At 37.2% G+C, this 16,887-nt stretch overlaps 1 protein-coding gene across 2 annotated transcripts in view; it reads left to right on the top strand.

Moving 5' to 3' along the window:
- The window catches only part of Trhr (thyrotropin releasing hormone receptor), a 38,516-nt gene extending 29,969 nt beyond the window's left edge, over positions 1-8,547 (top strand). Inside the window, exons 3-4 of one of the 2 annotated variants that reach the window (XM_052161395.1) lie at positions 1,812-2,198; positions 6,128-8,547. In XM_052161395.1, the coding sequence (XP_052017355.1) occupies positions 1,812-2,198; positions 6,128-6,133 (393 nt within the window). In that variant the 3' untranslated portion in view covers positions 6,134-8,547. Of the gene's footprint in view, positions 1-1,811; positions 2,220-6,127 lie in introns of those variants that run through there. The other variant, XM_052161394.1, reaches the window with a different exon arrangement.
- Positions 8,548-16,887: the final 8,340 nt, after the last annotated feature.

Here is a 16,887-nt window from a genome sequence, read left to right on the forward strand (position 1 = left end):
TATATATATATATATATATATGTATCCATCTATTAGTTTTTTGCGATAGGGTTTCTCTGGTAACAGCCTTGGCTGTCCCAGAATTCACTCTGTAGACCAAGCTGGCCTCTAATTCACAGAAATCTGCCTGTGTCTGCCTTCAGAGGGCTGGGCATTAAAGGCATGCTGAAGGATCTTAATCATTTTACTTGTGATAAGAAACATGCAACATCATGAAATTCTTAGGCAAATGGATGGAACTAGAAAGTGTCACCCTGAGTGAGGTAATCCAATCACAAAAGAATGCACATGGTATGCACTAACTGATAAGTCGATGTTAGCCCAAAAGCTCAAAATAAACAAGTTACAATTCACCCAGCACAGGAAGCTCAAGAAGAAGGAGGACTTAAGTGAGGGTGCTTTGGTTCCTCTGAGAAAGGGAACAAAATACTCACAGGAACAATAAAGGAGACAAAGTGTGGAACAGAGACTGAAGTAAAGGCTACACAGAGACTGCCCTACCTGGGGATTCATCCTATAAACAGTCACCAAACCCTGACACTGTTGGGGATGTTATGAAGTGCTTGCTGAAGAGAGCCAGATATGGCTGTCTCCTGAGGGGCCTAGTCAGAGCCTTTCACATACAGAGGCAGATGCTAGCAGCCAACCATTGGTCTGGGTGTGGGGTTCCTCCCAATGGAGGAGTTGGAGGGTGGTTCTGAGGAGCTGAAGGGGTTTACAGCCCCATGGGAAGAACAAGGATGCCAGCCACCCAGAAGCCCCAGGACTTCCAGGGACTAAACCATAACCAAGGGATACACATGGTCCCAGCCAAAAACCATGTGTATGTGGCAGAGGAAGGCCTTGTCAGGCATCAGTGGGAGGAGTGGTCCTTAGTCAGGTGAAGGCTCAATAGATGCTCCAACAAAGGGAAAATGAGGTGGGGGGAGGTGGGGGTGGGTCAGGTGGAGGGGCATATGCTTGGCAGCAGGGGGTGGGAGGAAGGGTTGGGTGTTTTGGGGGAGGGGGAAACCGAGAAAGGTTTTACCACTTGAAATATAAATGAACATTATATTCAATAAAAAAAAAGAAAAGAAACAGGCAACATTAGTGTGGTCTCTGGTATACAGTAAATCTTATATGGCTTCTGCAATCTTTCTGCATTGCTTTCACAGTTATGCTACCACATTTGATGCTGGAAGATATTATTGTCCCATTTTACAGATGGTCTATGAAAAAAAACGGGATAATTTCTTACAGCAAAGGAGATGGAATTAGAACTATGTCTCCTAATGCTCCTCACAGATACCTTTGAGAGCCTGTGTTAAGAGCCTTAAGTGGCCTGTTCCCAGCCACCATTAAAGTGGGTGGCTCCTTCTTGCATCCCGTTCAGGATACTCAGGGCTCCCTCTCTGGCAGCATTCTTTTGTTGGTGAAGTTTCTCATAAAGTCCCCAAGAGTTCCTAAGGTAGAGTCCTGGAAATATAGGGGTTTTAAAATCCTTAAAGACATCCTTCAACAAATGGTACTATGCAGACGATGGATAAATATCATTTAGGGCAGATAATTCTGGAATAAAGAATTTGACTCCAGTTGCTTAAGTGAGAGCCATCTCAATAAAATTCCAATTTTGTTCTTCCCTCATGTGTCATATTTTCCTCTGCTCCTTCAATCCTGCTTTCTGAGTTCAAATTCCAAATTTAAAAGCTGACTGAAAGTCCATCTCTGACTTCATCTTGGAGAAGAGAGACTTGACTGGGAAGGGGGCAGTAGGGTTCCCTTGCTTTTCTTCCATTGGTGTTTGCACTGCGTTTCTCTCTGTTTCTCCATAGGTCACCAAGATGCTCGCAGTGGTTGTAATTCTGTTTGCCCTTTTATGGATGCCCTACAGGACTCTTGTGGTTGTCAACTCATTTCTCTCCAGCCCTTTCCAGGAAAATTGGTTCTTGCTCTTTTGCAGAATTTGCATTTATCTCAACAGTGCCATCAACCCAGTGATTTACAACCTCATGTCTCAGAAATTTCGTGCAGCCTTCAGGAAGCTCTGCAACTGTAAGCAGAAGCCCACAGAGAAAGCTGCTAACTACAGCATGGCCCTAAATTACAGTGTCATCAAGGAGGCAGACCGCTTCAGCACAGAGCTAGATGACATCACCGTCACCGACACGTATGCGTCAACCACAAAAGTGTCATTTGATGACACCCGCTTGGCCTCTGAGGTAACCTTTAGTCAGAGCTGATTCATGAATGAGAGGAAAATGAATCATGGTCATATGCTGATTCTGTGTTGTTATCGAAGACAATACTTGCACTGGAGACATCAAAGGGAGGCTTGGTTTTGCTCTTAGAAAGCTGGGCCCTGCATACTTTAACCCATGACACAGGTTTTTCACTTTCCTTCTTTCCAAACTGGAATCACAAAAAGAGAGTCTAACTCTGCAGAGGATAAATGATGTAAAGTAAAAGACTATTTGCTTTCACTTAATTTGGGAACTCATTCTCTTTCGTGGAGTAAAGTCGTTTCCATAAAGACTAGATATCAGCTTAAATTCTGGTCAGCCCTACTAAATGTGATTTCACACACACATTTCAAATACCTATACATCTGGTAATTTGGCAACATGCAATTTTTAAATGTTTTGACTTCATATTTCACTTACAAAAGTACAGTGCTATTTCATGAATAAGTGAAGTACATTAAAAAAAAGAACAAACAAGAAACTTAAAACACCCCCACACACAAAAATTTTAGAGACATGTGGATTTGATTGTAAAGCAAACCTGAGTTTTACCAGCTCTTCAAGCTTCCTAAGAAATGGATGGGGTAAAGATGTATCTAGATCAAATAGCTGTAAAGGTGCCAGCTATCACACAATGAATATTCAAATGTATAAAAAGTAACAGACCAAGTGTTTCAAACATGGTTTCACTGTTTTCTCAAAACCTTTAAGGTTGAAATTCCCTTTGAACACTATGGTTCTTAACTCCTGAGTCATGTCAAGTAAATCCTTCCAGCTGAACTGTGCTTCAAAGTCTGAAACAGTTTCTGAGATGTTGTTCTTATTTGAACAAATTCTGGCTATTTTGCCTCAAGGTGAAGATGCTCGGCTCTAATTTCGACTTTAACTTCCATGCAATTATCTTTCATTGCTCCCCCTGGTCAGATTCATTTTATTTCACATACTCAGAATATTTGACTTATAGAGTCTTATTCAAAGCACTACAAGTCTGCTAACTTTATTTTAAAACTGATTTCATATTATTATCACTACCTTATCTTTACAGGGTGAACTTTGACCTAGTGTCCCAGGTTATTGGACTGGTGTGAATGTGCATCTACCCAGAAGACTTACAGTTCCTCTTCAAATAACTCACCTACTGAGACACAGCACATCAGATATTAAAGAATATAAGTTGACCTTGGGGATAGCTTCATAGTCATTAATTTTTAATTGTTGGGTCAAAATGTCATACTTTTAAGTATCCCATAATGATGACACTTTCCTCTCTCCAGCCTATATCTTTAGCCCATGGATTTTCTTTGAAATGTAATTGATAATGATAATTAACCCATCACACCTGCTTAATAAAGAACATTGTTCTTCATGGAAAACCTGTCAAACAGGACCCATTCTAAATATGCTTGTATGAAATTTTTCTTTATCTACTCCAGGAAGACCTGTCTTCTGCCTGCTACCATATTAGTAAAACAATGTGACAAAATAGTTACAGAAAGTATCAGAAGCCTATCCCCATGACACTAAGTAATCTATTTTAATTTCATTTATATTATGAATTATTATTATTATTATTATTTATTAGCAGCAGCAGCAGCAGCAGTAGTAGTAGCTAACCTCAAATGACAAAAATATGTGTTTAGGTACATACAAATATTCACAGGTGTATAAATTTGTGTACAGAGAGAAATGGAATATATTAGAACTCTTATATTTGGAGAAGGAAATAATATCATTGAACATCTATTATGTATTCGACATACTGGTAGATACTTAAGCACCATGATCTCCACTACCCTGTCTTGAGAACTATCCATGGTATTTTCCTAAACAGTGTGGTGACTACAGAAATGTTTCTTTTTCCTTTTGTCAAGTTGACAATTAAATTCTTATGATCTAATGGCTACACACACACACACACACACACACACACACACACACGACAATATCAGATAATGAAAACAGCATATTTTATACAATATACACAAGACAAAATGCATTTTTCTGACATTTGAAAATTTAGTATATAGCCCCCTGTTTTTAAAAGGTTGTTGGCTAGTTTTACTTTTTGACCACATGATAAATACAAAAGAATACAGTTCATAATGTTTCGACTCTAAGGAAAATGCCATTATAAAATCAATTATTCCTATGTAATGTGCAACAGATAACTGAATTTACACAAAGGAGGTATAACTTTCTAAAGTATTCAATATTATGATTCATTAACTCATAAAATATTTCCATTGATAATCAAAACCATATATCATCAAATGGAAACTAAAAGACTAAATTAAAATTTGCTGTCATAGTGAAATATTACTAATAACTCCCTTAATAATGCTCCTAGAGTTCTTATAGTTCTTCCAATCTTATTCATTGCTGCGGGACTTCAGGCAGAAAAGTGGGCAGAAGCGAATGAATAATACAAGCAAATATAAATCCATGTATCCATGGTATTTTTCTAGGGTTTCTTCCTCAGTCTGGTTAATATATGTTTAAAGTTTGATGTCGATCTCAAGTATTCTACATCTTGAAGATAAATAAAGCTCAAATTCTATAAACATTTCTAAGTAGATGAAATGCATAGAACCATGCATACACTTTTATAATTTACCAAAGCCATGGTTAATTTATGCTAAGAGTTTAGGAAATCCTTGGAAAAGAAAGTGTAGTAAAAAAAAAAAAAGAAGAAGAAAGAAAGTGTAATAAAATCTAACTAGGCTTTGAGTAGATGGTAGAGTTACTTTATACAGAGTATATGTCTTAGGAAAGCAAGAGCTATACTGTTCTGCTCACTTCTTTAAAAAAGTAAACCCCTAATGATATCATACTAAAGTACATTAAATCTAAAAAAAAATAAGATGGGAAAAGTTAACTTTTATGAGGAAAATAAATTATTAACCCATAATTTTATAAATTTTCAATATTCAATATTATTTTCACATCAATTCAGCTCCTAGAGAAGATGAATTTTGTATATAAAGTCAGAAAACCATAAGTGAGTGAGAAATCACATCCCAAATATTTAGAATCACTCCTTGACTACAAAGATAGAAAAATGAGACTCTGAAGCAATTCATTTTGAATTTCTTCAGCTGGTAACAAATAAATATCCATGAAAACAAACATTGAACTGAGCAATCTCACTCTGATAGAATTCTCTATGGATAATGATGTCTCTGTATTGATAACGCACTACGTATAGGAAAATATTACACAAATTTTAATTTTTATAAAAATCCCTTTTAAATAAAGGAGTAATTGGTCTGTTGATTCTAAAATTCCTATTTAGCTTTGTCACGATTTATATAGTAGGAGTCAGATAGAGATGAGTTGTTTAATATGGCTATTTTTTCACAGAACAAAATAGAGGCTTGGCATTTTACAAGCTTCAGTCAGAAATTAGAAAAGGAACATTAAATACATGTAAAACCATTGCTAAAATTTTATGAGATAAATGCATCGTTCTATTCTTACAAAACTCAAACAAGATTAAAAAAAAGCAGATATGCATGATATAACTTCAAGATGTTATACTCTTTTTTTTTTTTTTGGAGTTCTGGATTTGATTTTTTCGAGACAGGGTTTCTCTGTATACTCCTGGCTGTCCTGGAACTCACTCTGTAGACCAGGCTGGCCTTGAACTCAGAAATCTGCCTGCTTCTGCTTCCCAAGTGCCGGGATTACAGGGGTGTGCCACCACCGCCCAGCAAGATGTTATACTCTTGAACTCTTAGGCAATGTTTAGAATACAAATTAGAGTCATAAGAAATATAGCATGAAGCAGTTTTTAATAGTCTACTTCAAAATATCTAAGATGACATTATAAAAGGATTATTTACATAATCTATTTTTAATGGACTGTGATTAGAAATAACTATTTTACTTCCTACTTTTACTTACCACAGAACTAAAGAAGGCCGTAAAGAACCCTGAAATGTTCTCCATGCGTGTTTATTTCATAATTATGATCTCAAATAATCAAGCAACAGATGTCACCAGGCAAGTTCCATGCTGAGAAGCAGTTCACTATTAAGATTTTCAGCAACTTATGGACTACATCAAGTGACAAATTCAATCTGTGGCATTCTTAATTCAAATAATCTTCTTTGACAAGAGTGATCATGGATGTTTGTGTTCAATGCTGTCATGTCAAAAGTATGTAAATAGTATTCTTTTATACCAAGCAAATTTGTGCTAACCAAATAGAATATGTTTAATTCATATTTTAAGAACTATATTTTGAAAATTGAAAATGGCTGGAACATGTAATAGCAGTTAAGATGATATATTGTATAAAACTGTATGTAGCAAGACAAGAATTTAGTGGCCAATAAACCACATAGTCACATAGTGACTGTAAGTCTTGATGGAAGTTCATACTATAGACTCCCAACTGGAATAATGAAAATGTAAGCATATTGAAAGTTATGCTAAGAGAATGGCATAATTGGTACCATTGGCTAGCATTATTGAAAGCCTGTAAGTGACTCTTTCTTTATACAAAACTGGACCCAGTTCTTATGCATATGGCTATGCTTTGAGTGCCAAACAGGAGCAAAAATGAACTTCCTCAAGAATATCTTGGACTGGTATTAATAAAGTGAAATCTTTCAAAACATTCAATATGATTCAGAATAGGATATTTTGAACTGACCAAAGGTCTTCATTCAGAACTCAGTAAGAACATTGTGATACCGAAATGGTACAGGATGATATAATAAGGAAGGAAACATTTAATCCTTAGCCATGCAGACAAGCCACTCCTGTTTTGATATATATATATAAATTACTGGCATGTTTTTTCTTAATAAGTCCCTCTGTCTCAAAAAATTGTCATTTGCTGGATGACCCTGAACATATCCTGAAAACCAATTCATTCTGAGCCTTCACATATATGCTTCAAGACCCTTGAATACCAAATGACTACAAATAGGCAAATAAACAGAAAACCCCATGTAGGACAAGTTCATTTCATGTTTGTATCCCGCAAATTAAACTAAAATAATGAGCTTGACTTTCTGTTGAATGAATGAATGAATGAATGAATGAATAAGTAAACTGATTAATTTCTTAACTAAGAAATATAGCCTAAAATCTTTGTGATGTCTTATTTTCCCATAGATTTCTTTACAACTAAAGAACTCTGTTTTCATAATCTTCAACCATTCTACTGGCTCATTAAAATGTACTATATTGTGTCAGATGGTGGTTACAACCATCCCTGTGTATATACTGTGAGTGCAAAGTTCAGTAGTACTCTCACATCTCTCACCTAATTTAATAATGATCAAGATTGTTACATGTATGTTTAGAAAATCACAACATATTATCACTGGCATGTGAATAAAATAAGCAGAGGACATGGTAGAAAGAAGTTGTATGATTTCAGACTACAGACATTAGAATTCCTCATAGGGTAAAGAATATCAGGGGGTGCTAGAGTAATTAGAACAACCTCTAATATTGGGAATTTTGAATTTCTTTTAAGGATAGACTTGGCATAGAAAGTTAGGAAAAGGCAACTGATGTAAGAAAAGAGAGGTAAGGAAGTACAGGGTGAAGAGAAACAACTCCAGGCATTGTGGATATATGCCCAATACAGTGTCATTCATCAGGGATTGAGTAAGGCAAGCAACTAGGAGAAAGGAAAGGAAGGTAAAGCACTTGCTAATGCTTTTATTTGATGGGGAAATATTCATCCAGACACAGTAAATAGATGTGCATATTAACGAGCTTTCATGTACTTTCTAAACATTGTGAATTTTATTATCTACAAAAATATAGTATACTATTTGGCTCCTAAGTATAATCCTGTAAGTATCCTAAAGTCATAATTTTCCCAGTAAGAACTATACTCTGTATGTATATATCCTTTCTATATTACATTGTCATCATATGTGGGGTATATTTATTTATGTATATATGATTCATAGGTCCATAACAGCCAAGAAGTTATCCAGTTATGCTAACCATAGAGATCCAAGCTAGCTCAAAGGCCCTTCATAAGCCTAAGAATACATGTTAAATGTGAATCTGATAAGCACTGAATAGCTTCTAAGTCCCTCTACCTGTTGACTTGCATGTTGCTTATACCGTGCTCCTGAATAACTGGTTTCTTATAACATGCCTCTGAATGTTTTGGTTTCCTTCTACCAGTTGTAGAGAGCTGTATGCTGACTCATCTCATTGCTTGGAGATTAACCATTGTGTCCATGTGGACAACGAATTTCTTTAGGAAGGTGCAGTATTATGTGTTTTCTCTGCAGTGGGAAACTATTTCTGTATGTGTATGTATGAGCAATAAAGTATCAAACTGAAAGATCCAGTCCTTTGGTTTCTTTTCTTTGAAATCATCCTATTTTGGCATACCTTGACTCTAAGCCATATGCTCCAAGTATTTTGTTTTGATACCTTGTTACCTGACATATACCACTGATATTTTCCAAAATAATTACAAGTAATACACAAATATTTTTCATATTTAATAAGACATGTAATGTGTATTGGTTCAAAAATGACTAACTTGTCATGTTATCCATGGTTACATTGACACTAATAAGTTTATTTAAGGTTAATATTAAATGTGACAAAAATCACAGTTATTAAGAAATAGTTGAAATTTGGGAAGCTGTTTGGAGTAATTGCTTCAAATATTTCTTATTGTCACTTAACAAAGTATGCTCAATAAAGTATACTCAATAAAGCAGATGACCCTGACACTCAATTTCAAATAATCTGAGACATTGCTGTAGCTAGTTAAACAAGTTTTGCCAGTGCCAAGGGCACACTGCCAGAAAACAGATTAAAATGCATTTTGGCATAGAAAAAATGTCATGCTTCAGTAAATCTTAAATTTGTTAAATTTGTTAAATGACCCCATTGTTTCACAGCTGAACACAGAGGTTTAGGCTGTGTGTGTGTGTGTGTGTGTGTGTGTGTGTGTACTTGAAATACTATTACTTTCATAGGGCAAGAGAAGATTCATTTAGATGCCTCAAGATTATCAATCCTATTCCTATTCACCATTCAAAGAATACTTTCCTTATGCTGTGACATGTAACATCTTAGGTTTTTCTGTACATCCTCAATTCTCTAAAATAGATTTTTACTAAGTCATGCATTGTTCTTTTCTAGATTACTGAAAATGGCAATGAAATGATAAAAGTCTGTGTTCTTTTCTCTAGGTCAGCCAAGTGCAGTAATTTGTTCAGAACCTGGGAAATAATGTACCTTTCAAGAATCATTGTAGGTCAATGAGAATGAATGTATTCATTTTTAAAAGTAGCTTTAATAAAGATGAAGCAGTGCATATGACACATGCTAACTACATGAAGTTTCCCCACAGAAACCAAGAAGACTTAGGACTCATAGATTTCAAACAACATCCATTTATTCGTAGTAACCTTAAAATAACTGAAGCTTCACAATTTAATTGTGTGTGTGTGTGTGTGTGTGTGTCCTCTGACATGAAAGTCATTTGCCTTTCCCATCTCTTTCTGAAATAAACTTTCTGCTGACACATTATTCCTTTGTACATCTGTAAATATCAACAATGGCAGCATCTTGTGGTGTTTTGTTCCCAACAGCATCTTGATTCTGTGATGTCTTCACACCTCTTGTACACTTCTTCCCTGTCCAGAAAAGTGAAGGAGCAGCCAGCCTCTTTGTCCAACACATTCTGCAAAGCAATGGAAAGCCTTTCAAATGAACAGAAAACCAAGAATTTCAAGGGAAAAGCAATTGAACAGGGACAAATGAAACCCACTGTTAAGCTACATTCATTTTCTGGTGGAATACTGCTGAGGTTTCTATGCATACCTAAGCTCCCACTGTCCACATTGGAAACAGCCCCTGAACACTGCCTTTATTTTTTATATGACTACCCAAACTCCTTCAACTCTTTGTTGAGTTAAGCCCTGATTCTTCTTCCCTGGTCCATGCTCCCAGAAATAAGACTTAGACTCAAAATATATTTACAAATTCCTTGGTCATGAAACTAGGATTTTTTGGCTAGATAAAACATAAAATATCCCTTTTATTCTAACCTACATTCTGCCTCATGGCTTGTTACCTGTTCTCAGGTACTATGTGTCTGTGTTGTCTCATCTTTCAGTGACAAACCCCCTTCTTTCTCCCAGAATAATTTCTCCTCCTGGATATCCCACCTCTATTTCCTGCCTAAGCCATAGGACATAGGCTTTTTAATTGACTGGTGATGCATCCATATAATATATTCTTTCTACACCTCTGCTTTCTAAAGAACCTCCAAAATGAACCATCTGTTTTCAAATCCTTCTTTCATAATTTAGTTTATAGCATCATCAACCATCAATGGTTTAATATATTTAAGTTTTAAATTTAACTTTGCTGTCTTCAATGCCTATAATGTAGCCTATATATATTTGGCTCTCAGAGGCAGCAATCATTACATAGAAAATGGAAAGATAAAACAGAATTTATGGACAAAATAAATGGGTTAAATTACATTTAAAGATAGTTTTAAAATACCTGGCCATAGATTTTCTCTCTGGCAACTGTGCAGGCGGGTACAGCAAGGAGCATAGGGAACACAGGAAAGGCAGAGCAGCTGCGACAGGGTCAGTGCGGGCTCCACCTGCATCCAGAAGCTGGGCTGAGCCACAGAACTCTGTGCCAGGGGAGAGCTGGTGACACAGGGGTGCTGAGACATGCTTACAGGCACACAGGAGAGACAAACAGCAGCCAGAGACAGCAGGACCAACTAACACCAGAGATAACCACATGGCAAAAGGCAAACACAGGAGGAATAATAATATGTACCAACCAGTACCTCCAGAACTCCCAGGAACTAAACCACCAACCAAAGAGTATACATGGAGGGATCCATGGCTCCAGCTACATATGTAACAGAAGATGGCCATTTTAGACATCAGTGAGAAGAGAGGCTACTGGTCCTGTGAAGGCTTGATGCCCCAGAGTAGGGGAATGCCAGTCAGGAAAGTGGAGAGGGGGGAGTAGTGAGCAGGAGGAGTGGGGATGGGATAGGAGGTTTTTGGAGGGGTAACAAGGAAAGGGGATAACATTTGAAATGTAAATAAAGCAAATATCTAATAAAAATAATAAAAAATAAAAATAAAATAACAACATTAAAAAAAAAAAGATAGCTGTCCATAGTAATTTTTTTTTCACTGCGAAATGTCAAGAATGAGGTAATACTTTGAACTCAGGCTACTGTCATTCATATGAGTTACTTAGTTAAGCTGTGTCTCACTTCCTAAATGAAATTTTCTTGAAAGAAAATTTACTAAAAAATTTTCTTGAAAATATAAAGCATGATCATATAAGAAGAACATTATTTTACTTAAATATTTTCTGGTTTGGAATAACGGTAATAGTAGGAAATATTCTGTTTATCAAAAATTGTCCAAAAATATGCTTGCAAAAAGATAAGCAAGCAAACAGAAATATTAGCAATGGGTGTCCGTTTGGTTCTGTCTGAAATCTTTCCCTTATAAGCTCCAGAGTTATTTTAGCATCATGATACATTTTTTTAAAAACATTAGCCACATGGAAAAATTATGCAAACCTTCCTTTCAAAATGACTAACAGTGTTCCCAACTGCCAAACACAATTTAAGTGCAGCAAGGCAGGATCTTTGTGAATGGATCGCACTTCAGGCAGTGGGCCCTGTGTTTTCTTACATAGCAGCATGAACCAGCAAAGAGCCCACAATAAAAAGTATTTTTCTTCTCTCATAGAATTTTCTTTTTTATTAATCATTTTATTCATTTACATTTCAAAGGATATCCCCTGTCCCAGTTACCCCCTCCACAAACTTCCCATCCCATCACTCCTTTCCCTCCCCCTATCTGCTTCTACTGGGGTGCTCCTCCAACCATCCCCTTCACTTCAGCCTCACTGCCCTAGCATTTCCCTACGCTGGGGCATCCACAGGTCCAAGGGTTTCCCTTTCCTTTGTTGTAATAAGGCCATTTTCTGCTCCATATGTGGCTGGAACCATGGCTCCCTCCATGTATACACTTTGGATGGTGGTTTAGTTGCTGGGAGCTCTGACTGGTCCAGTTAGCTGATACTGTTATTCTTCCTTTTTTTATTATTCAATATATTTTTTATTTACATTTCAAATGATTTCCCCTTTTCTGGCCCCCCCACTCCCCAAAAGTCCCTTCCCACCCCCTGTTCTCCCACCCACCCCTTCCCACTTCCCTGTTCTGATTTTGCTCTATACTGCTACACTGCTTCTTTCCAGAACAAGGGGCCACTCCTCCGTTCTTCTTGTACCTCATTTGATGTGTGGATTATGTTTTGGGTATTCCAGTTTTCTAGGTTAATATCCACTTATTAGTGAATGCATACCATGATTGAGCTTTTGAGACTGGGTTACCTCACTTAGTATGATGTTCTCCAACTCCATCCATTTGCCTAAGAATTTCATGAATTCATTGTTTCTAATGGCTGAATAGTATTCCATTGTGTATATATACCACATTTTTTGCATCCGTTCTTCTGTTGAGGGATACCTGGGTTCTTTCCAGCTTCTGGCAATTATAAATAGGGCTGCTATGAACATGGTGGAGCATATATCCTTATAACATGCTGGGGAATACTCTGGGTATATGCCCAGGAGTGGTTTAGCAGGATCTTCCGGAAGTGACGTGCCCAGTTTTCTGAGGAACCGCCAGACTGATTTCCAGGTGAAGATTTACAACTGAAAGGGTCATCAAATATCTTCAACAAAATTATGGAAGAAAACTTTCCCAATTTAAAGAGAGAGATGCTCATGAATATACAAGAAGCCTACAGAACTCCAAACAGACTGGACCTGAGCAGAAATACCTCCCGTCACATAATAATCAAAACCCCAAATGCACTAAACAAAGAAAGAATATTAAAGGCAGTGAGAGAAAAAGGCCAAGTAACATATCCAGACTGTTGTTCTTCCTATGGGGCTGAAATCTCCTTTAGCTCCTTCAGTCTTTCCCGAGCTCTTTCATTGGGTTCACTGAGCTCAGTCCAATGGTATAAAACAAGATGAAATAAAAAGAAATTAGTTTATTTCCTTCGTTCCTTATATACAGTATTCATCAGTCAACATATATAATTGTTATATATATATATATATATATATATATATATATTTATATATATTCTGTGGAGTTCCATGTTATCATAGGTTGGAAATTATGCCTAAAATAAGTTTATAAAGGCCATACTATCCTTAGAAATCTTCTCACTGATGACAAAAAGGACTGTTTCAATTTTTGCCATATACTGCTGACCTTAAGTTACATCCTGGTGATGGCAGGTCTATTAATTGTAGTGCTTTTCAAGTTTTGTGGGACACTAAATCTAACAACCAGAACAAAGGCTGAAAGCAATTGGCAACAGCAACGAACACAGTATTTCCATCTTTTTCTTATGATTGAATAGAGTTTCATAGAAATATCTAGAAAATCCTTAACCAGGTAGATGAAAGCAAGAAAAAGTATTTAAAAACAAAGATCAATAAAAATCCTTCCAATCACATATTCTGTTTTTGGATTTATTGAATAAAAAGAAGGCATTTTAATATTTAATATTAACGTATTCTATATGATTATATGAGTAACATGTTGCTCAAGATCAATGATTTTCTCTGGAATAAACCCATTGGCCACTAGAAACATTTGAGATGATTGGAAAAAAAATCAGTACCTTCATTTAGACTGTCAAACACATTCTTTTTAATGTAAAGTTATAAGAAAATAAACAACTACAAAAAAAAGAAAGAAAGAAAATGTTTTATAGCCAAATAGTAAGCTACAACTTGGGAGCTGCTAAACTTTCTTACCTATTGATCATCTGGCTATAGCTCAGAATTGTTCCTATGTTTGATGACATGAGGTGGCAATGAAGATGCTTTCTATGCATTGCTATACCTTATTTTGTTACGTCAGTTACATAAGTTTTAAGGTTTTGTAGAAATTAAGATTTCTGTATCTTATGATTGGCATCACATAGTCAAATAGAGTAATGTAAGGAAGACATTAAGACATTGGCGTACTGGATTAAAACTTCCACCAGCAGGAAGCAAGTCCTAAGAGGGAAGATGAGATGAGAAATAATTTAGCTTTGGAAGCTAAAGGGAAATCCAGCAAAGGTAATGACTTTGTAATGTACATTATGTTGGCTAATCGACATGTGTTTAGTAAGCTTGGTGAAAGCAACTGTTGAGTAAGTGGGTTCTCCTATTCCAGACTCTAGAACATTTGTTTCAAGTGTTCTACAATACCCCTTGTCTTCGAATTCGCTGTCTCCATGGCATTGTAACAAGGAGAAAGAAGAGCAGCACGATAGTACAAGAATCGGATAGAGGTAAAAGCACTTACTGCTCTTCAGAAGGACCTAGGTTTGAGGCCCAGCAGCACATGGTCCCTCACAACTACTTGTAATTCCAGTTCCAGGGGATCAGACCCCTCCAAGGGTATAACAGGCATGTATAAACATGTAATAAACATAAATATTAAAAACAGCTCAAGAGTAAAAATTATGTTCATAATAGCCAAAAGGTATGCATGCTTTCCAACCAGAGTTACTATTCCTAAATTCACAAGATAGAAATGCCTACAATGAGAAAGAAAATGTGGGAACCCATCTGTGGAAAGAATGCTGTGATCTTTGTGGACCCCTTGATTAGGAGCCCCAGCATGGCTGTTACACCAGGGCTTCTCCAGCTGGTTTTTGATGAATGTTTGACTTGCTAATGCTAACCTTTAGTGATCTCTAATGGATGTTATGAACATTTGATTTGATGACATTTTGCTTCTGTTAGTCTCTGCTTCCCGCTCCTCCCTCCACCCTCGACCCCACCCCACCCCCCGATGTGTCATATACTTAATAAAGCCACTCATTCAAGTACAGCTATCAGGTCATTCTCTGCCTTACAAAACAGCATCTTCTTATCTTGAGATTGAACATTTTATTTTTTATTTTTTATTAATTATCCTGGTTCCCCTCTCCCCCTAAAATCCTGTAAGCCGTCTCCCCTTTCCCAATCAACCCACCCCTCCTTTCCTGTTCTGGCATCCCTCTACACTACTGTATCAAGTCTTTCTAGGACCAAGGGCCTCTTCCCCATTTGGTGTCCAACAAGATCCTCCTCTGCTGCTGATGTGTCTAGGGCCATGGGTAGCTCCAAGTGTAACTCTTTGGTTGATGATTTTGTCCCTGGGAGCTCTGGGAGTACTGGGTGACTCATATTGTTGTTGCTCCTATGGTGCTGTAAACCCCTTCAGCTCCTTTGATCCTTTCTCTGTCTCATTCATTAGGTACCCTGTGCTCAGTTCAATGGCTGAGAGATTTCCCCCTCTGTCATGCACTAGCAGAGCCTCCCAGGTGACAGCTATATCCGTCTCCTGTCAGCAAGCATTTGGTGGGCATCCACAATAGTGTCTGGGCTTTGTAATTGTAAATGGGATGGATTCCTAGGTTGGGTAGTATCTGGATGGTTTTTCCTTCATACTCTGCTCCACACTTTGTCTCTGTATCTCCTTCTGTGGGTATTTTGTTCCTCCTTCTAAGGAGGACTAGAGTATCCATACTTTGTTCTTCCTCCTTCTTGGGCATCATTTGATATGTGAATTGTGTCTTGGGTATTCTAAGTTTCTAAGCCAATATCCACTTACCAGTGAGTGCATACCATGGTTGTTCTTTTTGTGATTGGGTTACCTCACTTAGGATGATGTTCTCCAGTTCCATCCATTTGTCTAAGAATTTCATGAATTCATTCTTTTTAATGGATGAATAGTACTCCATTGTGTATATATACCACATTTTCTGTATTCATTCCTCCACTGAGGGACATCTGGGTTCTTTGCAGCTTCTGGCTATTATAAATAGGACTATTATGAACATAGTGGAGCATGTGTCCTTATTACACGCAGGAGAATCCCCTGGGTATAAGCCCAGGAGTGGTCTAGCAGGGTCGTCGGTAATATTATGCCCAGTTTTCTGAGGAACCGCCAGACTGATTTCCAGAGTGGTTTTACGAGCTTGCAATCCCACCAGCAGTGAAGGAGTGTTCCTCTTTCTCTATAACCTCTCCAGCACCTGCTGTCTCCTGAGTTCTTTATCTTAGCCATTCTGACCAGTGTGAGGTAAAATCTCAGGGTTGTTTTGATTTGCATTTCTGTGATGACTAAGGATGTTGAACATTTCTTTAGGTGCTTCTCAGCCTTTTAATATTCCTCAGGTGAAAATTCTTTGTTTAGCTCTGTATCCCATTTTTTAATAGGGTTATTTGATTCACTGGAGTCTAACTTCTTGAGTTCTTTGTATACACTGGATATTAGCCCTCTGGCAGATGTAGGATAGGTAAAGATCTTTTCCCAAATTGTTGGTTGCTGTTTTGTCCCATTAACATTATCTTTTGCTTTACAGAAACTTTGTAATTTTATGAGGTCCCCTTTGTCAAGTCTTGATCTTAGGGCATAGGCTATTGGGGTTCTGTTCAGGAAATTTTCCACTGAGCCTATGTGTTCATGGCTCTTCTCCAGTTTTTTTTTTTTTCAAGAAGTTGCAGTGTGTCTGGTTTTATGTGGAGGTCCTTGATCCACTTGTACTTGAGCTTAGTACAAGTACTAAGAATGGATCAATTTGCATTCTTCTGCATGCTGACCTCCAGTTG

Source organism: Apodemus sylvaticus, chromosome 17 (genome assembly GCF_947179515.1).
Source record: "Apodemus sylvaticus chromosome 17, mApoSyl1.1, whole genome shotgun sequence".
In the NCBI taxonomy this organism is placed as follows: domain Eukaryota; kingdom Metazoa; phylum Chordata; class Mammalia; order Rodentia; family Muridae; genus Apodemus; species Apodemus sylvaticus.